The sequence below is a fragment of the Telmatherina bonti genome (genome assembly GCF_933228915.1).
Source record: "Telmatherina bonti genome assembly, chromosome: 18".
Taxonomy (NCBI): Eukaryota; Metazoa; Chordata; class Actinopteri; order Atheriniformes; family Telmatherinidae; genus Telmatherina; species Telmatherina bonti.
In genome coordinates this window covers 4,306,446-4,330,541 of record NC_136616.1, presented here as the reverse complement: position 1 = coordinate 4,330,541, position 24,096 = coordinate 4,306,446, and the positions used below count along the sequence as shown (strand labels likewise).

General features: G+C 48.2%; 1 protein-coding gene across 2 annotated transcripts in view; it reads left to right on the top strand.

Moving 5' to 3' along the window:
- The window catches only part of rap1gds1 (RAP1, GTP-GDP dissociation stimulator 1), a 74,465-nt gene that overhangs the window by 33,304 nt on the left and 17,065 nt on the right, over positions 1-24,096 (top strand). For both annotated transcript variants that reach the window (XM_079258077.1, XM_079258076.1), the window contains 7 exons: positions 6,293-6,436; positions 8,625-8,756; positions 11,579-11,713; positions 11,945-12,070; positions 13,911-14,050; positions 14,140-14,266; positions 14,474-14,602. In XM_079258077.1, the coding sequence (XP_079114203.1) occupies positions 6,293-6,436; positions 8,625-8,756; positions 11,579-11,713; positions 11,945-12,070; positions 13,911-14,050; positions 14,140-14,266; positions 14,474-14,602 (933 nt within the window). The remainder of the gene's footprint in view (positions 1-6,292; positions 6,437-8,624; positions 8,757-11,578; positions 11,714-11,944; positions 12,071-13,910; positions 14,051-14,139; positions 14,267-14,473; positions 14,603-24,096) is intronic.

The following is a 24,096-nucleotide window of genomic DNA, read 5'->3' as shown; positions in this document are numbered from 1 at the left end:
AGCCTCCGAGGAAAACCCTCCGTCTCCGAAGAAAACCCTCCGTATCCGAGGAACGCCCACAGTCTCCGAGGAAAACCCTCCGTCTCCGAAGAAAACCCTCCGTATCCGAAGAAAGCCCTCCGTATCCGAGGAACGCCCACAGTCTCCGAGGAAAACCCTCCGTATCCGAAGAAAACCCTCCGTATCCGAAGAAAGCCCTCCGTATCCGAGGAACGCCCACAGTCTCCGAGGAAAACCCTCCGTATCCGAAGAAAACCCTCCGTATCCGAAGAAAGCCCTCCGTATCCGAGGAACGCCCACAGTCTCCGAAGAAAACCCTCCGTATCCGAAGAAAGCCCTCCGTATCCGAGGAACGCCCACAGTCTCCGAAGAAAACCCTCCGTATCCGAAGAAAGCCCTCCGTATCCGAGGAACGCCCACAGTCTCCGAAGAAAACCCTCCGTATCCGAAGAAAGCCCTCCGTATCCGAGGAACGCCCACAGTCTCTGAGGAAAACCCTCCGTCTCCGAAGAAAACCCTCCGTATCCGAGGAACGCCCACAGTCTCCGAGGAAAACCCTCCGTCTCCGAAGAAAACCCTCCGTATCCGAAGAAAGCCCTCCGTATCCGAGGAACGCCCACAGCCTCCGAGGAAAACCCTCCGTCTCCGAAGAAAACCCTCCGTATCCGAAGAAAGCCCACAGTCTCCGAGGAAAACCCTCCGTATCCGAAGAAAACCCTCCGTATCCGAAGAAAACCCTCCGTATCCGAGGAACGCCCACAGCCTCCGAGGAAAACCCTCCGTCTCCGAAGAAAACCCTCCGTATCCGAGGAACGCCCACAGCCTCCGAGGAAAACCCTCCGTCTCCGAAGAAAACCCTCCGTATCCGAGGAAAGAAACATCTTTGGACGCCACGTGAGGCTCATATTCGTTTGGGAGGAGCGTCTCTCAGCAGCTGTTGCCGGCTGACCTCCTCGCTGAAGGAAAATATCGGACAGGAAGCCAAGATGAAGCAGCGCTTTAGGCAGAGGAGCTACCAGCTGATCGTCTCTCAGCCCACCTAAACCAGCATCAGCTCTTCTGTTCTGTGTTCTATAAAGATGTTTATAAGAAGTTCTGCACTCACCCTCCTCTTCCTCAGATCCACCTGGTTTAACTCCTGTTAATACCAGCCAATCAGATGGCAGCAGCTCTACGGTTTTATCTTGTATCTTGTTTTTAACAAACTATTAGCTAACCCGTCCTCCATCCATCTAAGTGAAGCGATCCGTCCTTTCATTTCCTCACCTTTACGTCACTGTAACCACGGGAGAGGCTCCGCCCAGCTTTCCACCTGACTTCCACCTGGCATCCTGTTCCACCAGGATCGTTTCAGAGCAGAACTCTGTCGCGGTATGAGGACTGCGTCATCGTGGGATAGTTAGTTTATTTGAGTGAACGATAAAACAGCAAGGCTGTTCGTGTCCAGAACCCGCCCTTTATTTCTTTATAGTAGGAATGCTGTGTCAGAACAAACTTTCCACCTGCAAGATAAACGTCTCATCGTTCACGGTGTCAGGTATCAATGAGAACGTCTCTCAACTGGTGGCTTGCTGCTGGTAAACAGGAAATGCTGACGTTTCAGAGTAAAAAAAAAACAATCCAAAGTCTGAACATGTTGCCTCCGACTTGTAAAACCGACCAGATCCACCTTGCTTTTCATGGACTTACTGCCTGAACAATCTGCTTGGCTGTTTGACGGTTTCAAAGCAGCCGGAACGGAACAGCTGGATATTAGGTAAGTAGAGGGTGACGGCACCTCTAGGACACTTTAGAAACGCACTGCGGTGACACCAGACAAGAATCGCTGTGAAAAGCTTCAAATCTAGGCAGGTCAGAGCAGCTTTGTGATGAGGTGGAACATGAGATTCTCATGGTGATGTGGTGGAACATGAGATTCTCATGGTGATGAGGTGGAACATGAGATTCTCATGGTGATGAGGTGGAACGGGAGATTGTCATGGTGATGAGGTGGAACGGGAGATTCTCATGTGATGTGGTGGAACGGGAGATTCTCATCATGATGTGGTGGAACGGGAGATTCTCATCATGATGTGGTGGAACGGGAGATTCTCATCATGATGTGGTGGAAAGGGAGATTCTCATGGTGATGAGGTGGAACATGAGATTCTCATGGTGATGAGGTGGAACATGAGATTCTCATGGTGATGAGGTGGAACGGGAGATTCTCATGGTGATGAGGTGGAACGGGAGATTCTCATGGTGATGAGGTGGAACGGGAGATTCTCATGGTGATGAGGTGGAACGGGAGATTCTCATGGCGATGAGGTGGAACGAGAGATTCTCATGGTGATGAGGTGGAACATGAGATTCTCATGGTGATGAGGTGGAACGGGAGATTCTCATGGTGATGAGGTGGAACGGGAGATTCTCATGGTGATGAGGTGGAACGGGAGATTCTCATGGTGATGAGGTGGAACGGGAGATTCTCATGGTGATGAGGTGGAACGGGAGATTCTCATGGTGATGAGGTGGAACGGGAGATTCTCATCATGATGTGGTGGAACGGGAGATTCTCATGGTGATGAGGTGGAACGGGAGATTCTCATGGTGATGAGGTGGAACATGAGATTCTCATGGTGATGAGGTGGAACGGGAGATTCTCATCATGATGTGGTGGAACGGGAGATTCTCATGGTGATGAGGTGGAACGGGAGATTCTCATGGTGATGAGGTGGAACGGGAGATTCTCATGGTGATGAGGTGGAACGGGAGATTCTCATGGTGATGAGGTGGAACGGGAGATTCTCATGGTGATGAGGTGGAACATGAGATTCTCATGGTGATGAGGTGGAACGGGAGATTCTCATGGTGATGAGGTGGAACATGAGATTCTCATGGTGATGAGGTGGAACGGGAGATTCTCATGGTGATGAGGTGGAACGGGAGATTCTCATGGTGATGAGGTGGAACGGGAGATTCTCATGGTGATGAGGTGGAACGGGAGATTCTCATGGTGATGAGGTGGAACGGGAGATTCTCATGGTGATGAGGTGGAACGGGAGATTCTCATCTTGATGAGGTGGAACGGGAGATTGTCATGGTGATGAGGTGGAACGGGAGATTCTCATCTTGATGAGGTGGAACGGGAGATTGTCATGGTGATGAGGTGGAACGGGAGATTCTCATGTGATGTGGTGGAACGGGAGATTCTCATCATGATGTGGTGGAACGGGAGATTCTCATGGTGATGAGGTGGAACGGGAGATTCTCATGGTGATGAGGTGGAACGGGAGATTCTCATGGTGATGAGGTGGAACAGGAGATTCTCATGGTGATGAGGTGGAACGGGAGATTCTCATGGTGATGAGGTGGAACATGAGATTCTCATGGTGATGAGGTGGAACGGGAGATTGTCATGGTGATGAGGTGGAACGGGAGATTCTCATGTGATGTGGTGGAACGGGAGATTCTCATCATGATGTGGTGGAACGGGAGATTCTCATGGTGATGAGGTGGAACGGGAGATTCTCATGGTGATGAGGTGGAACGGGAGATTCTCATGGTGATGAGGTGGAACGGGAGATTCTCATGGTGATGAGGTGGAACGGGAGATTCTCATGGTGATGAGGTGGAACGGGAGATTCTCATGGTGATGAGGTGGAACGGGAGATTCTCATGGTGATGAGGTGGAACGGGAGATTCTCATGGTGATGAGGTGGAACGGGAGATTCTCATGGTGATGAGGTGGAACGGGAGATTCTCATGGTGATGTGGTGGAACGGGAGATTCTCATGGTGATGAGGTGGAACGGGAGATTCTCATGGTGATGAGGTGGAACATGAGATTCTCATGGTGATGAGGTGGAACGGGAGATTCTCATGGTGATGAGGTGGAACGGGAGATTCTCATGGTGATGAGGTGGAACGGGAGATTCTCATGGTGATGTGGTGGAACGGGAGATTCTCATGGTGATGAGGTGGAACGGGAGATTCTCATGGTGATGAGGTGGAACGGGAGATTCTCATGGTGATGAGGTGGAACGGGAGATTCTCATGGTGATGAGGTGGAACGGGAGATTCTCATGGTGATGAGGTGGAACGGGAGATTCTCATGGTGATGAGGTGGAACAGGAGATTCTCATGGTGATGAGGTGGAACGGGAGATTCTCATGGTGATGAGGTGGAACATGAGATTCTCATGGTGATGAGGTGGAACGGGAGATTGTCATGGTGATGAGGTGGAACGGGAGATTCTCATGTGATGTGGTGGAACGGGAGATTCTCATCATGATGTGGTGGAACGGGAGATTCTCATGGTGATGAGGTGGAACGGGAGATTCTCATGGTGATGAGGTGGAACGGGAGATTCTCATGGTGATGAGGTGGAACGGGAGATTCTCATGGTGATGAGGTGGAACGGGAGATTCTCATGGTGATGAGGTGGAACGGGAGATTCTCATGGTGATGAGGTGGAACGGGAGATTCTCATGGTGATGAGGTGGAACGGGAGATTCTCATGGTGATGAGGTGGAACGGGAGATTCTCATGGTGATGAGGTGGAACGGGAGATTCTCATGGTGATGTGGTGGAACGGGAGATTCTCATGGTGATGAGGTGGAACGGGAGATTCTCATGGTGATGAGGTGGAACATGAGATTCTCATGGTGATGAGGTGGAACGGGAGATTCTCATGGTGATGAGGTGGAACGGGAGATTCTCATGGTGATGAGGTGGAACGGGAGATTCTCATGGTGATGTGGTGGAACGGGAGATTCTCATGGTGATGAGGTGGAACGGGAGATTCTCATGGTGATGAGGTGGAACGGGAGATTCTCATGGTGATGAGGTGGAACGGGAGATTCTCATGGTGATGAGGTGGAACGGGAGATTCTCATGGTGATGAGGTGGAACGGGAGATTCTCATGGTGATGAGGTGGAACGGGAGATTCTCATGGTGATGAGGTGGAACGGGAGATTCTCATGGTGATGAGGTGGAACGGGAGATTCTCATGGTGATGAGGTGGAACGGGAGATTCTCATGGTGATGAGGTGGAACGGGAGATTCTCATCTTGATGAGGTGGAACGGGAGATTCTCATGGTGATGAGGTGGAACGGGAGATTCTCATGGTGATGAGGTGGAACGGGAGATTCTCATGGTGATGAGGTGGAACGGGAGATTCTCATGGTGATGAGGTGGAACGGGAGATTCTCATGGTGATGAGGTGGAACGGGAGATTCTCATGGTGATGAGGTGGAACGGGAGATTCTCATGGTGATGAGGTGGAACGGGAGATTCTCATGGTGATGAGGTGGAACGGGAGATTCTCATGGTGATGTGGTGGAACGGGAGATTCTCATGGTGATGAGGTGGAACGGGAGATTCTCATGGTGATGAGGTGGAACATGAGATTCTCATGGTGATGAGGTGGAACGGGAGATTCTCATGGTGATGAGGTGGAACGGGAGATTCTCATGGTGATGAGGTGGAACGGGAGATTCTCATGGTGATGTGGTGGAACGGGAGATTCTCATGGTGATGAGGTGGAACGGGAGATTCTCATGGTGATGAGGTGGAACGGGAGATTCTCATGGTGATGAGGTGGAACGGGAGATTCTCATGGTGATGAGGTGGAACGGGAGATTCTCATGGTGATGAGGTGGAACGGGAGATTCTCATGGTGATGAGGTGGAACGGGAGATTCTCATGGTGATGAGGTGGAACGGGAGATTCTCATGGTGATGAGGTGGAACGGGAGATTCTCATGGTGATGAGGTGGAACAGGAGATTCTCATGGTGATGTGTCATGGCAACATGGAGCAACATCTCTGAGGAATGTTTTTACTTTGTTCGGTCTGTCACACCAGGACTTACAAAGAAGGTTGGACCTGATACCACATGTGGGTCCTGATGAAGTGATCCTGTCCAGACTAGAAGGACAGTGTGACCATCACTATGTTTTATGGAGACATAAATATAGATGACCTTTATTTCGTCTCTGCCGCTGTGAAAAGAAAGTTTTAAAGGTTGTGCTTAAATATTCCTTCAGAGTGTCCATCAGTAAAACACGTGTAAAAAACACGTGCGAGCCCTTCAGCCACTTTTCACCCCTTTCACATCTGACATGTTGAACTTTTCCTTCTTGCAGGTTTTATCAGGTTTTTCTGTGTTTAAAGGAGATTTATGAAATAAACAAAATGAATAAAAGTAACATGGAGATGTAGTCAACGTGCTCCTGACCTGTAAAAACCTTCTTCTGTTTATCAACGTCTGGTCATGTTGACGTCCCGCTGTGGTGATTCTCCCTGACAGATGTGATAAAGCTGCAGCTGGTGGAGGCGGGCCTGGTGGAGTGTCTGCTGGAGGTGGTGGCTCAGACCGTGGACGGCGAGCGGGAGGAAGACATCGCCCAGCTCAAGACTGCCTCTGACCTCATGGTCCTGCTGCTACTTGGAGGTAAACGCGTCCCGTTTGGTTCGATGAGTCAGCTCTGCAGGCACGACTCGGAACTTCATTTGTTTTAGAAAAGGTCGAATTATTTACCAGCTTGTTCAGAGTAAATACAGAAGCACGATGAAGCTCTGACTCGCCGAACGGAGAACTGGTTTAAACTGGATCTGTTGCACAGATGCATCGTTTCTTTAGTTTTGCCTGTGAAAACCAGCAACCGTCAGTCTGAAAACAGGGTTTCAGCAGGAACAAGGTGATTCCCAGAGAGCTGGAAAGTCTGCATCTCCCAGCGTGGTGGCGTAACTGGACACGTGGAAGACGACTCAGCCGACATCAGCTGTTTCCTCATCGTTGGGACGTTTGTCCCTGTGGAGCTAACGGGTTAGGGTTAATAATCTGACACGTGACGTTATGTTTCTACGTTCCAACGAACGTCCGTCACGATGCATGCTGGGCTTTGTTCTGGATTTAAAACCTTCCACACAAGCAGGAAGAAGGAAACGCAGCAGCTTTGTTCAACCTTCTTTTTCCTAAATATAAAAAGGTTTATGTGCCGTTTGTAAGATCAAATTCAGATTCGTCTTGATTTAGATCTTTTTTTTTTAACTTTACAAAACTGTGTCAAAAACAGTAAAAATAAAAGAACCCAACAGAACGCTGTGACAGATGATCACATTAATTAACAACGTTCGCCACCGCTGTGTGTGCTTATTGTCTAGGTTTCCACGTTATGGAAGTGGTAGCCTTATAACGTACGTCGGCTTTTCCATGTTATAAATATCCTCCATTTCTTTCCACTTCTCTGAGGTGGGTGGGTTGATGTTGCACCAGGTCATTGCCTTTTTGGAAACTGCCAGGAGCATCTGAATCAGATATTTGTCCGTGCTTGGAGAGGAGATCTCGGCTACATGTCATGAAGCTGTACATGTTTTCAGTATCTCGTATTTCTTTCAGTTCTCTCCAAACATCATCCTAATAACATGTCAACTTAATCCATGGCAGTGCATGATCTCCAGCACGGCAGATGTTCAGACCAGGAATTCCTCTTACTGTGATAAAAATCGGACCACATTTTTCCAGCAGAATTTTCTCCACATGTTGGAACGTCAGACCACACTTTTGCCACTTTTTAGTCTTTTTCCCACTTATCTGTCGTTGTCTTCCTGTTAGCCATCCAGCCTTGATAGTCTTAGTATCAGTTTTACAGTTTTATTTTATATGCATTCCCTAATATTTTAATGATTATAATCACTTCTCCTGGAAGGCCTGGTCGCATTTCTTTTTGAAAGCAATCACAAATCTGGAGGTACATAAAAAATTTTTTTTCCCAAATTGAACTCTCTTTGTAGGGTTTGAAAACTCTTAATTTCCTGTCCTTTTAATAATTTAAACCCTGTAGTCGACCCTTTATCTGACCATTCCTGAAATTTCCTGGCTTAAAATTTACCAACTAAAAGTCTTAATTTTGTTTCTTAATTTGACTTTTTTTTTAAAACTGAGAACCAAGTCTCTGAAGTAAATTTGGAAAGGAAGTCTAACTCTTTTTTTTGTTGTCTTGAAATAATTTCTTGGTGCCAATCATGGCTCTTTTATGACCTCCATGTATATTTTGATGCATCTTCCAACCAAACAGAGTATCTAGTTATAAAGACTGTAAAAATAACAGGCACCAGGGATTCAGTCCTACTTTTCTGACACATTCTAGTTTCTTCGTGATGATGATGTTTCCGCTACAGCTGCCAGTTCATGTTGGGGTCCCACTGGGTTCTGGACTGGGACCACTTCTCTCTGGACATGTTTCCTCTGTCAACGTCTTCAGCAAGCTCTGTTTATCGTTAGTGTTGGATGCATAACAATCTGGATGAGCTGTCATTTTTGCTTTTTAACTGGATAAAACTGGTCCAACTGGTCTCTGGGTGACTTCGTCTTAGCTGTGAGGAACCTGGCAGTAATCTCTGACCAGGAAACACATCTCCACTGTGTTTTTCTTCTGTTTATAACTATACTTGGTCTGATCTGGACTTTATGCTGCAAAGCCACTTCTCCATGACCCTCCACAGTACTGTGTAAATGATTTGTCCAGCGCTGATGAATAACTCAGACTTTGTAGAAGAGCTGCAGTAGAAAAGCCCTGAACATGGTGAAGTGTAATAATGTGCATGATGTCTTTAACCGTCTTCCTTCGTCCTTGTAGATGAGTCCATGCAGAAGTTGTTTGAAGGAGGAAAGGGAAGTGTCTTCCAGAGGGTTCTGTCCTGGATACCGTCTCACAACCACCAGCTTCAGCTGGCCGGAGCGCTGGCCATCGCCAACTTTGCTCGCAACGGTGAGGTCCACGCAGCGATGCCGACAAGCTTGCTTGTTAACGTTGCCATGACAACAGTGCTTGCTCGTTAACGTTGCCATGACAACGGTGCTTGCTCATTAACGTTGCTATGATGATCGCAAAAATGAAATGGAAACACTGTTCATGTTTACACGTCATCGGCAAGACGTAGGAGATCACATGAACATTTTAAATAAAGATGGTGCGGGAAGAGGAGATGGAGTTCTTTGTACAAATTATTAACCAGGATAATTGACCACCTGGTTATCTGACCCGCTGGTTATCTGACCACCTGGTTACCTGGCTCGCTGGTTATCTGACCACCTGGTTATCTGACCCGCTGGTTATCTGACCACCTGGTTACCTGGCTCGCTGGTTATCTGACCACCTGGTTATCTGACCCGCTGGTTATCTGACCACCTGGTTATCTGACCCGCTGGTTATCTGACCACCTGGTTACCTGACCCGCTGGTTATCTGATCACCTGGTTATCTGACCCGCTGGTTATCTGACCACCTGGTTATCTGACCACCTGGTTACCTGACCCGCTGGTTATCTGACCCGCTGGTTATCTGACCACCTGGTTACCTGACCCGCTGGTTATCTGACCCGCTGGTTAATTGACCACCTGGTTACCTGACCCGCTGGTTATCTGACCACCTGGTTATCTGACCACCTGGTTACCTGACCCGCTGGTTATCTGACCCGCTGGTTATCTGACCACCTGGTTACCTGACCCGCTGGTTATCTGACCCGCTGGTTAATTGACCACCTGGTTACCTGACCCGCTGGTTATCTGACCACCTGGTTACCTGGCTCGCTGGTTATCTGACCACCTGGTTATCTGACCACCTGGTTATCTGACCCGCTGGTTATCTGACCACCTGGTTACCTGGCTCGCTGGTTATCTGACCACCTGGTTACCTGACCACCTGGTTACCTGACCACCTGGTTATCTGACCACCTGGTTACCTGGCTCGCTGGTTATCTGACCACCTGGTTATCTGACCAGCTGGTTATCTGACCACCTGGTTACCTGACCCGCTGGTTATCTGACCACCTGGTTACCTGACCCGCTGGTTATCTGACCACCTGGTTACCTGACCACCTGGTTATCTGACCACCTGGTTATCTGACCCGCTGGTTATCTGACCACCTGGTTACCTGGCTCGCTGGTTATCTGACCACCTGGTTATCTGACCCGCTGGTTATCTGACCACCTGGTTACCTGACCCGCTGGTTATCTGACCACCTGGTTACCTGACCCGCTGGTTATCTGACCACCTGGTTACCTGGCTCGCTGGTTATCTGACCAGCTGGTTATCTGACCACTTGGTTACCTGGCTCGCTGGTTATCTGACCACCTGGTTATCTGACCCGCTGGTTATCTGACCACCTGGTTACCTGGCTCGCTGGTTATCTGACCACCTGGTTACCTGGCTCGCTGGTTATCTGACCACCTGGTTATCTGACCAGCTGGTTATCTGACCACCTGGTTACCTGGCTCGCTGGTTATCTGACCACCTGGTTATCTGACCAGCTGGTTATCTGACCACCTGGTTACCTGGCTCGCTGGTTATCTGACCACCTGGTTACCTGGCTCACTGGTTATCTGATCACCTGGTTATCTGACCCGCTGGTTATCTGACCACCTGGTTACCTGGCTCGCTGGTTATCTGACCACCTGGTTACCTGACCCGCTGGTTATCTGACCACCTGGTTACCTGGCTCGCTGGTTATCTGACCACCTGGTTACCTGGCTCGCTGGTTATCTGACCACCTGGTTATCTGACCAGCTGGTTATCTGACCACCTGGTTACCTGGCTCGCTGGTTATCTGACCACCTGGTTATCTGACCAGCTGGTTATCTGACCACCTGGTTACCTGGCTCGCTGGTTATCTGACCACCTGGTTACCTGGCTCACTGGTTATCTGATCACCTGGTTATCTGACCCGCTGGTTATCTGACAACCTGGTTACCTGGCTCACTGGTTATCTGACCACCTGGTTACCTGGCTCGCTGGTTATCTGACCACCTGGTTACCTGACCCGCTGGTTATCTGATCACCTGGTTATCTGACCCGCTGGTTATCTGACAACCTGGTTATCTGAGAGTCTTCATAAACAAGAAGGATAAAGTGTTTTTTGGTGGATTCGATTCACTAAAATGAAGCCAAATTGAGATTTTAATTCAGTATCTTGTTTGTTTGCGCACGTACAACAATAATTTCACAGATGAATCTTTGGAATAACACGTTAATGTTAACGGTCCTGATTAAAAACTGCAGGTTATATTAATATTACAATGATCTGGTGACCCCCTGACATTATCTCTGGACTCCTGCAGGGCTCGGGACCCCCAGAATGGTTTAACCTGACAACCATTAAAGCCTGAGCTGATCAGACCCCCCTCTATCCAGCAGCTGTTATAAAGCAATGAGAGGGCTGTGGGGGGGTTGATATGTTTATGTGCAGAAGAAAGTATGTCATCATGTCAGTGGGGGCTCTCAGATTTCTGAATTTTAGACAAGCAGAGTTTTATTTTTTATGTCCTTTAAACTGTGACATTTCTACGCCTAAGTTACAGAGCTCCAACATGGCCTGAGTTTTTCAGGCAAAACCACCTTCATTTCTCTTTTTCACACTTTTCATAAAAACTACAAGACTTTGGATTTAGTGAATATCAGAGATGCACATTTTAGTTGGAAATAAACAGTAAACAGTTCTACATGCGTCGTCCTGCAGGGAGCTTCATAGCAAACTATTTTAGTTTTTACAAGAAGAGACTTGTGGGATGAACCCCAACCTTCCCATGTCTGCAGATGGGAACTGCATCCACATGGTGGACACCGGGATCGTCCAGAAGCTTCTGGAGCTGTTGGATCGGCATGTGGAGGAAGGCAACGTGACGGTGCAGCATGCAGCACTGAGCGCTCTGAGGAACCTGGCTATACCTGGTGAGGAAGAAGCTCCATCTCGATGTACTGTAATCCTCTCTGACAGCTGGCATTTTCTCCCCATCCCGTTAGGGTCACCATGGTGACTTCCTATCATGAACTTATTTCCAGAAGGTGTTATCTGATCGGCTGCAGGTCAAACTGGAGCTAAACAAGCTCCTCCGGGCCCCCAGAGACACAGGAATTCCTCTGCAGACATGATCATGTGTCCTTCTGTCTCCATCTCTGCAGTGGTGAATAAATCCAAGATGCTGTCGGCCGGCGTCGCAGATGTGGTGTTGAAGTTCCTGCAGTCTGAGATGCCTCCAGTTCAGTTCAAACTCCTGGGGACGCTACGCATGCTCATTGATACGCAAGGTACGGATCTGATGCTGCAGATTTCCTGCAGCTACCGCCAGCTTCTGCACGGATACTGCAGACATGCCACGGCTAGGAATCTAAGATAATCGCAGGTTCTGTAAAATCAATCTGATTAATGATCATTTTTATCACAAGAAGATTTGGCCCAGAAAGCATTTTTTATATGAAATAGATTTTATTGGAAGATGAAATCAGATGATTGACACAGATCTACTCATTTCTGGAAGAAATGAAGAGCTTTGTGAAAAAAACTCGGTTATATCCTGACGTCTGGACCTGCATATGAGAGTAAAATAGCCTGAAATGTAGGTAATGGGGCCGCTTTAACGTTCTCCGTGTTCCCCTCCACACGCTTCATCACCAGACATGAACACGTGACTGTAAACAGACTGCAGCAGAGATGATCCCCTCCTTCTGGACGGGGGAGGGGCTTACACAGCTTCTAGAGAGTTCTTCTGGACGGGGGAGGGGCTTACGCAGCTTCTAGAGAGTTCTTCTGGACGGGGGAGGGGCTTACGCAGCTTTTAGAGAGTTCTACTGGACGGGGGAGGGGCTTACGCAGCTTCTAGAGAGTTCTTCTGGACGGGGGAGGGGCTTACGCAGCTTCTAGAGAGTTCTACTGGACGGGGGAGGGGCTTACGCAGCTTATAGAGAGTTTTTCTGGACGGGGGAGGGGCTTACGCAGCTTCTAGAGAGTTCTACTGGACAGGGGAGGGGCTAACGCAGCTTCTAGAGAGTTCTACTGGACGGGGGAGGGGCTTACGCAGCTTCTAGAGAGTTCTTCTGGATGGGGGAGGGGCTTACGCAGCTTCTAGAGAGTTCTACTGGACGGGGGAGGGGCTAACGCAGCTTCTAGAGAGTTCTTCTGGATGGGGGAGGGGCTTACGCAGCTTCTAGAGAGTTCTACTGGACGGGGGAGGGGCTAACGCAGCTTCTAGAGAGTTCTTCTGGACACGGGAGGGGCTAACGCAGCTTCTAGAGAGTTCTACTGGACGGGGGAGGGGCTTACGCAGCTTCTAGAGAGTTCTACTGGACGGGGGAGGGGCTAACGCAGCTTCTAGAGAGTTCTTCTGGACACGGGAGGGGCTAACGCAGCTTCTAGAGAGTTCTACTGGACGGGGGAGGGGCTTACGCAGCTTCTAGAGAGTTCTTCTGGACGGGGGAGGGGCTTACGCAGCTTCTAGAGAGTTCTACTGGACGGGGGAGGGGCTTACGCAGCTTCTAGAGAGTTCTTCTGGATGGGGGAGGGGCTTACGCAGCTTCTAGAGAGTTCTACTGGACGGGGGAGGGGCTAACGCAGCTTCTAGAGAGTTCTTCTGGATGGGGGAGGGGCTTACGCAGCTTCTAGAGAGTTCTACTGGACGGGGGAGGGGCTTACGCAGCTTCTAGAGAGTTCTACTGGACGGGGGAGGGGCTTACGCAGCTTCTAGAGAGTTCTACTGGACGGGGGAGGGGCTTACGCAGCTTCTAGAGAGTTCTTCTGGATGGGGGAGGGGCTTACGCAGCTTCTAGAGAGTTCTACTGGACGGGGGAGGGGCTAACGCAGCTTCTAGAGAGTTCTTCTGGATGGGGGAGGGGCTTACGCAGCTTCTAGAGAGTTCTACTGGACGGGGGAGGGGCTAACGCAGCTTCTAGAGAGTTCTTCTGGACACGGGAGGGGCTAACGCAGCTTCTAGAGAGTTCTTCTGGACACGGGAGGGGCTAACACATAGTCTTAGAGAGTCGCCGTAAAACACCTTATATGGTGGTGGTACGGTCACAGGGCGGTGGTCTGATTGCAGTGCAGAACCAGTTCCCGCTGCGGTGATCCTTCATGCTGCTGTTTGTTTTGCTTCAGCTGAAGCTGCAGACCAGCTGGGAACCAACGGGAAGCTGGTGGAGAGGCTGGTGGAGTGGTGCGAAGCCAAAGATCACGCCGGTGTGATGGGCGAGTCCAACCGGCTCCTGTCGGCCCTCATTCGACACAGCAAGTCCAAGGTAAGGCATTGGGGGGTGGGGGGGCGCTGACAGGGTTCCTCCACCCTTCTGATTATTAAGCGTCATCCTCTTTCATTTCTGGGTTTCAGGACGTTGTCCGGACTGTCATACAGGGAGGAGGAGTCAAGCACCTGGTTACCATGGCAACCAGTGAGCACATGATCATGCAGAACGAAGCCCTGGTGGCTTTGGGTCTCATAGCAGGCCTGGACCTTGGTAAGATCCGTGTTTACAGGTCACCTTCTCATTCACAGCGTTATGTCCGCCGTCATCATGACGACTCTGTCATGCAGATGCCTGAAAAGTGTTGAAGACACGCCATCCTATAAAAACGCTGCTTCCTCTGACAGACGCTGGAGGAGGGATGTGAACTCAGCAGGAGATCCAGTTCTGAGCCTCAACCCGCTTTGTTTCTCGTTCCAGTTGCAGCCGAGAAGGACTTTGTGGGCGCCAGTCTGGTGTCGGTGCTGCACAGGCTGCTGTCGGACGACAGGAGCGCACCGGAGATTAAATATAACTCCATGATCCTTATCTGTGCCGTCATGGGCTCAGGTGAGACCTGCATCCAGTTGTCCTTGGAGACAGAATCTGAGACATGAAGTTGAACAAAAAGCTTGTCTAATAAAAGACACATCTCACAACGTTTATTTATCTTTCCTGAGGTAAACGCAGCCAAGCTCACCAGTAGCGCCAGCGACTATCTGTTAACTTTACGCCACGGAGGAAAGACGCAAGGAATGATGCAAGGAACGTTCTCAGGCCATTTCTGAAGTTCCACCTGCGGGGATGGGTCGGTTAACTGTAACGCCGTCTCAGGCAGTGGCTATAGAAACCGATGACGATAGAAGGTGATGGCTTGTGATGGCTATTGAAACCGATGACGATAGAAACCGATGACGATAGAAACCGATGACGATAGAAACCGATGACGATAGAAACCGATGACGATAGAAGGTGATGGCGATAGAAACCGATGGCGATAGAAACTGATGACGATAGAAGGTGATGGCGATAGAAACCGATGGCGATAGAAACCGATGACGATAGAAGGTGATGGCGATAGAAACCGATGACGATAGAAGGTGATGGCGATAGAAACCGATGGCGATAGAAACCGATGACGATAGAAGGTGATGGCGATAGAAACTGATGGCGATAGAAGGTGATGGCGATAGAAGGTGATGGCGATAGAAACCGATGGCGATAGAAACCGATGGCGATAGAAACCGATGACGATAGAAACCGATGGCGATAGAAGGTGATGACAATAGAAACCGATGACGATAGAAGGTGATGACGATAGAAGGTGATGACAATAGAAACCGATGACGATAGAAGGTTATGGCGATAGAAACCAATGACGATGGAAACCGATGACGATAGAAGGTGATGGCGATGGAAACCGATGACGATAGAAGGTGATGGCGATAGAAACCGATGGCGATAGAAACCGATGACGATAGAAGGTAATGACCATAGAAACCGATGGCGATAGAAACCGATGACGATAGAAGGTGATGGCGATAGAAACCGATGGCGATAGAAACCGATGGCCATAGAAACCGATGACGATAGAAGGTGATGGCGATAGAAACCGATGGCGATAGAAACCGATGACGATAGAAGGTAATGACCATAGAAACCGATGGCGATAGAAACCGATGACGATAGAAGGTGATGGCAATAGAAACCGATGGCGATAGAAACCGATGACGATGGAAGGTGATGGCGATAGGAACCGATGACGATAGAAGGTGATGGCGATAGAAACCGATGACGATAGAAGGTGATGGCGATAGAAACCGATGACGATGGAAGGTGATGGCGATAGAAACCGATGGCGATAGAAACCGATGGCAATAGAAACCGATGACGATAGAAGGTGATGGCGATAGAAACCGATGGCGATAGAAGGTGATGACGATAGAAGGTAATAACCATAGAAACCGATGGCGATAGAAACCGATGGCGATAGAAACCGATGACGACAGAAACCGATGACGATAGAAGGTGATGGCAATAGAAACCGATGTCGATAGAAACCGATGACGATAGAAGGTGATGGCGATAGAAACCGATGACGATAGAAGGTGATGGCGATAGAAACCGATGGCAATAGAAACCGATGACGATAGAAGGTGATGGCGATAGAAACCGATGACGATAGAAGGTGATGGCGATAGAAGCCGATGACGATAGAAGGTGATGGCGATAGAAAACGATGACGATAGAAGGTGATGGCGATAGAAACCCATGACGATAGAAACCGATGACGATAGAAGGTGATGGCGATAGAAACCGATGACGATAGAAGGTGATGGCGATAGAAACCGATGACGATAGAAGGTGGTGGCGATAGAAACCAATGATGATAGAAGGTGATGGCGATAGAAACCGATGACGATAGAAACCGATGACGATAGATGGTGATGGCAATAGAAACCGATGACGATAGAAGGTGATGGCGATAGAAACCAATGATGATAGAAGGTGATAGCGATAGAAACCGATGACGATAGAAACCGATGACGATAGAAGGTGGTGGCGATAGAAACCGATGACGATAGAAGGTGATAGCGATAGAAGGTGATGGTGATAGAAACCGATGGCGATAGAAACCGATGACGATAGAAACCGATGGCGATAGAAACCGATGACGATAGAAACCGATGGCGATAGAAACCGATGACGATAGAAACCGATGGCGATAGAAACCGGTGGCGATAGAAACCGATGGCGATAGAAACCGATGACGATAGAAACCGATGACGATAGAAACCGGTGGCGATAGAAACCGATGACAATAGAAACCGATGACGATAGAAACCGATGGCGATAGAAACCGATGGCGATAAGAGGTGATGGCGATAGAAACTGATGACGATACAAACCGATGGCGATAGAAACCGATGGCGATAATAGGTGACGACGATAGAAACCGATGATGATAGAAACCGATGACTATAGAAGGTGACGACGATAGAAACCGATGGCGATAGAAGGTGATGATGATAGAAACCGATGGCGATAGAAGGTGACGACGATAGAAACCGATGGCGATAGAAGGTGATGATGATAGAAACCGATGGCGATAGAAACCGATGACGATAGAAGGTGATGGCAATAGAAACCGATGGCGATAGAAACCGATGACGATAGAAGGTGATGGCGATAGAAACCGATGGCGATAATAGGTGACGACGATAGAAACCGATGATGATAGAAACCAATGACGATAGAAGGTGACGACGATAGAAACCGATGACGATAGAAGGTAATGACCATAGAAACCGATGGCGATAGAAACCGATGACGATAGAAGGTGATGGCAATAGAAACCGATGGCGATAGAAACCGATGACGATAGAAGGTGATGGCGATAGAAACCGATGGCGATAGAAACCGATGACGATAGAAGGTGATGGCGATAGAAACCGATGGCGATAGAAACCGATGACGATAGAAGGTAATGACCATAGAAACCGATGGCGATAGAAACCGATGACGATAGAAGGTGATGACGATAGAAGGTGATGACAATAGAAACCGATGACGATAGAAGGTGATGGCGATAGAAACCAATGACGATGGAAACCGATGACGATAGAAGGTGATGGCGATGGAAACCGATGACGATAGAAGGTGATGGCGATAGAAACCGATGGCGATAGAAACCGATGACGATAGAAGGTAATGACCATAGAAACCGATGGCGATAGAAACCGATGACGATAGAAGGTGATGGCGATAGAAACCGATGGCGATAGAAACCGATGGCCATAGAAACCGATGACGATAGAAGGTGATGGCGATAGAAACCGATGGCGATAGAAACCGATGACGATAGAAGGTAATGACCATAGAAACCGATGGCGATAGAAACCGATGACGATAGAAGGTGATGGCAATAGAAACCGATGGCGATAGAAACCGATGACGATAGAAGGTGATGGCGATAGAAACCGATGACGATAGAAAGTGATGGCGATAGAAGCCGATGACGATAGAAGGTGATGGCGATAGAAACCGATGACGATAGAAGTTGATGGCGATAGAAACCGATGACGATAGAAGGTGATGGCGATAGAAACCGATGACGATAGAAGGTGATGGCGATAGAAACCGATGACGATAGAAGGTGATGGCGATAGAAACCGATGACGATAGAAGGTGATGGCGATAGAAACCGATGGCGATAGAAACCGATGGCAATAGAAACCGATGACGATAGAAGGTGATGGCGATAGAAACCGATGGCGATAGAAGGTGATGACGATAGAAGGTAATAACCATAGAAACCGATGGCGATAGAAACCGATGGCGATAGAAACCGATGACGACAGAAACCGATGACGATAGAAGGTGATGGCAATAGAAACCGATGTCGATAGAAACCGATGACGATAGAAGGTGATGGCGATAGAAACCGATGACGATAGAAGGTGATGGCGATAGAAACCGATGGCAATAGAAACCGATGACGATAGAAGGTGATGGCGATAGAAACCGATGACGATAGAAGGTGATGGCGATAGAAGCCGATGACGATAGAAGGTGATGGCGATAGAAACCGATGACGATAGAAGTTGATGGCGATAGAAACCCATGACGATAGAAACCGATGACGATAGAAGGTGATGGCGATAGAAACCGATGACGATAGAAGGTGATGGCGATAGAAACCGATGACGATAGAAGGTGGTGGCGATAGAAACCAATGATGATAGAAGGTGATGGCGATAGAAACCGATGACGATAGAAACCGATGACGATAGATGGTGATGGCAATAGAAACCGATGACGATAGAAGGTGATGGCGATAGAAACCAATGATGATAGAAGGTGATAGCGATAGAAACCGATGACGATAGAAACCGATGACGATAGAAGGTGGTGGCGATAGAAACCGATGACGATAGAAGGTGATAGCGATAGAAGGTGATGGTGATAGAAACCGATGGCGATAGAAACCGATGACGATAGAAACCGATGGCGATAGAAACCGATGACGATAGAAACCGATGACGATAGAAACCGATGGCGATAGAAACCGGTGGCGATAGAAACCGGTGGCGATAGAAACCGATGACGATAGAAACCGATGACGATAGAAACCGATGGCGATAGAAACCGGTGGCGATAGAAACCGATGACAATAGAAACCGATGACGATAGAAACCGATGGCGATAGAAACCGATGGCGATAAGAGGTGATGGCGATAGAAACTGATGACGATACAAACCGATGGCGATAGAAACCGATGGCGATAATAGGTGACGACGATAGAAACCGATGATGATAGAAACCGATGACTATAGAAGGTGACGACGATAGAAACCGATGGCGATAGAAGGTGATGATGATAGAAACCGATGGCGATAGAAGGTGACGACGATAGAAACCGATGGCGATAGAAGGTGATGATGATAGAAACCGATGGCGATAGAAACCGATGACGATAGAAGGTGATGGCAATAGAAACCGATGGCGATTGAAACCGATGACGATAGAAGGTGATGGCGATAGAAACCGATGGCGATAATAGGTGACGACGATAGAAACCGATGATGATAGAAACCAATGACGATAGAAACCGATGACGATAGAAGGTAATGACCATAGAAACCGATGGCGATAGAAACCGATGACGATAGAAGGTGATGGCAATAGAAACCGATGGCGATAGAAACCGATGACGATAGAAGGTGATGGCGATAGAAACCGATGGCGATAGAAACCGATGGCCATAGAAACCGATGACGATAGAAGGTGATGGCGATAGAAACCGATGGCGATAGAAACCGATGACGATAGAAGGTGACGACGATAGAAACCGATGACGATAGAAGGTAATGACCATAGAAACCGATGGCGATAGAAACCGATGACGATAGAAGGTGATGGCAATAGAAACCGATGGCGATAGAAACCGATGACGATAGAAGGTGATGGCGATAGAAACCGATGGCGATAGAAACCGATGGCCATAGAAACCGATGACGATAGAAGGTGATGGCGATAGAAACCGATGGCGATAGAAACCGATGACGATAGAAGGTAATGACCATAGAAACCGATGGCGATAGAAACCGATGACGATAGAAGGTGATGACGATAGAAGGTGATGACAATAGAAACCGATGACGATAGAAGGTGATGGCGATAGAAACCAATGACGATGGAAACCGATGACGATAGAAGGTGATGGCGATGGAAACCGATGACGATAGAAGGTGATGGCGATAGAAACCGATGGCGATAGAAACCGATGACGATAGAAGGTAATGACCATAGAAACCGATGGCGATAGAAACCGATGACGATAGAAGGTGATGGCGATAGAAACCGATGGCGATAGAAACCGATGGCCATAGAAACCGATGACGATAGAAGGTGATGGCGATAGAAACCGATGGCCATAGAAACCGATGACGATAGAAGGTAATGACCATAGAAACCGATGGCGATAGAAACCGATGACGATAGAAGGTGATGGCAATAGAAACCGATGGCGATAGAAACCGATGACGATAGAAGTTGATGGCGATAGAAACCGATGACGATAGAAGGTGATGGCGATAGGAACCGATGACGATAGAAGGTGATGGCGATAGAAACCGATGACGATAGAAGGTGATGGCGATAGAAACCGATGACGATAGAAGGTGATGGCGATAGAAACCGATGGCGATAGAAACCGATGGCAATAGAAACCGATGACGATAGAAGGTGATGGCGATAGAAACCGATGGCGATAGAAGGTGATGACGATAGAAGGTAATAACCATAGAAACCGATGGCGATAGAAACCGATGACGACAGAAACCGATGACGATAGAAGGTGATGGCAATAGAAACCGATGTCGATAGAAACCGATGACGATAGAAGGTGATGGCGATAGAAACCGATGACGATAGAAGGTGATGGCGATAGAAACCGATGGCAATAGAAACCGATGACGATAGGAGGTGATGGCGATAGAAACCGATGACGATAGAAGGTGATGGCGATAGAAGCCGATGACGATAGAAGGTGATGGCGATAGAAACCGATGACGATAGATGTTGATGGCGATAGAAACCCATGACAATAGAAACCGATGACGATAGAAGGTGATGGCGATAGAAACCGATGACGATAGAAGGTGATGGCGATAGAAACCGATGACGATAGAAGGTGGTGGCGATAGAAACCAATGATGATAGAAGGTGATGGCGATAGAAACCGATGACGATAGAAACCGATGACGATAGATGGTGATGGCAATAGAAACCGATGACGATAGAAGGTGATGGCGATAGAAACCAATGATGATAGAAGGTGATAGCGATAGAAACCGATGACGATAGAAACCGATGACGATAGAAGGTGGTGGCGATAGAAACCGATGACGATAGAAGGTGATAGCGATAGAAGGTGATGGTGATAGAAACCGATGGCGATAGAAACCGATGACGATAGAAACCGATGGCGATAGAAACCGATGACGATGGAAACCGATGGCGATAGAAACCGATGACGATAGAAACCGATGGCGATAGAAACCGGTGGCGATAGAAACCGGTGGCGATAGAAACCGATGACGATAGAAACCGATGACGATAGAAACCGATGGCGATAGAAACCGGTGGCGATAGAAACCGATGACAATAGAAACCGATGACGATAGAAACCGATGGCGATAGAAACCGATGGCGATAAGAGGTGATGGCGATAGAAACTGATGACGATACAAACCGATGGCGATAGAAACCGATGGCGATAATAGGTGACGACGATAGAAACCGATGATGATAGAAACCGATGACTATAGAAGGTGACGACGATAGAAACCGATGGCGATAGAAGGTGATGATGATAGAAACCGATGGCGATAGAAGGTGACGACGATAGAAACCGATGGCGATAGAAGGTGATGATGATAGAAACCGATGGCGATAGAAACCGATGACGATAGAAGGTGATGGCAATAGAAACCGATGGCGATAGAAACCGATGACGATAGAAGGTGATGGCGATAGAAACCGATGGCGATAATAGGTGACGACGATAGAAACCGATGATGATAGAAACCAATGACGATAGAAGGTGACGACGATAGAAACCGATGACGATAGAAGGTAATGACCATAGAAACCGATGGCGATAGAAACCGATGACGATAGAAGGTGATGGCAATAGAAACCGATGGCGATAGAAGGTGATGGCAATAGAAACCGATGGCGATAGAAACCGATGACGATAGAAGGTGATGGCGATAGAAACCGATGACGATAGAAGGTGATGGCGATAGAAGCCGATGACGATAGAAGGTGATGGCGATAGAAACCGATGACGATAGAAGTTGATGGCGATAGAAACCGATGACGATAGAAGGTGATGGCGATTGGAACCGATGACGATAGAAGGTGATGGCGATAGAAACCGATGACGATAGAAGGTGATGGCGATAGAAACCGATGACGATAGAAGGTGATGGCGATAGAAACCGATGGCGATAGAAACCGATGGCAATAGAAACCGATGACGATAGAAGGTGATGGCGATAGAAACCGATGGCGATAGAAGGTGATGACGATAGAAGGTAATAACCATAGAAACCGATGGCGATAGAAACCGATGGCGATAGAAACCGATGACGACAGAAACCGATGACGATAGAAGGTGATGGCAATAGAAACCGATGTCGATAGAAACCGATGACGATAGAAGGTGATGGCGATAGAAACCGATGACGATAGAAGGTGATGGCGATAGAAACCGATGGCAATAGAAACCGATGACGATAGAAGGTGATGGCGATAGAAACCGATGACGATAGAAGGTGATGGCGATAGAAGCCGATGACGATAGAAGGTGATGGCGATAGAAACCGATGACGATAGAAGTTGATGGCGATAGAAACCCATGACGATAGAAACCGATGACGATAGAAGGTGATGGCGATAGAAACCGATGACGATAGAAGGTGATGGCGATAGAAACCGATGACGATAGAAGGTGGTGGCGATAGAAACCAATGATGATAGAAGGTGATGGCGATAGAAACCGATGACGATAGAAACCGATGACGATAGATGGTGATGGCAATAGAAACCGATGACGATAGAAGGTGATGGCGATAGAAACCAATGATGATAGAAGGTCATAGCGATAGAAACCGATGACGATAGAAACCGATGACGATAGAAGGTGGTGGCGATAGAAACCGATGACGATAGAAGGTGATAGCGATAGAAGGTGATGGTGATAGAAACCGATGGCGATAGAAACCGATGACGATAGAAACCGATGGCGATAGAAACCGATGACGATAGAAACCGATGGCGATAGAAACCGATGACGATAGAAACCGATGGCGATAGAAACCGGTGGCGATAGAAACCGGTGGCGATAGAAACCGATGACGATAGAAACCGATGACGATAGAAACCGATGGCGATAGAAACCGGTGGCGATAGAAACCGATGACAATAGAAACCGATGACGATAGAAACCGATGGCGATAGAAACCGATGGCGATAAGAGGTGATGGCGATAGAAACTGATGACGATACAAACCGATGGCGATAGAAACCGATGGCGATAAGAGGTGACGACGATAGAAACCGATGATGATAGAAACCGATGACTATAGAAGGTGACGACGATAGAAACCGATGGCGATAGAAGGTGATGATGATAGAAACCGATGGCGATAGAAGGTGACGACGATAGAAACCGATGGCGATAGAAGGTGATGATGATAGAAACCGATGGCGATAGAAACCGATGACGATAGAAGGTGATGGCAATAGAAACCGATGGCGATTGAAACCGATGACGATAGAAGGTGATGGCGATAGAAACCGATGGCGATAATAGGTGACGACGATAGAAACCGATGATGATAGAAACCAATGACGATAGAAGGTAATGACCATAGAAACCGATGGCGATAGAAACCGATGACGATAGAAGGTGATGGCAATAGAAACCGATGGCGATAGAAACCGATGACGATAGAAGGTGATGGCGATAGAAACCGATGGCGATAGAAACCGA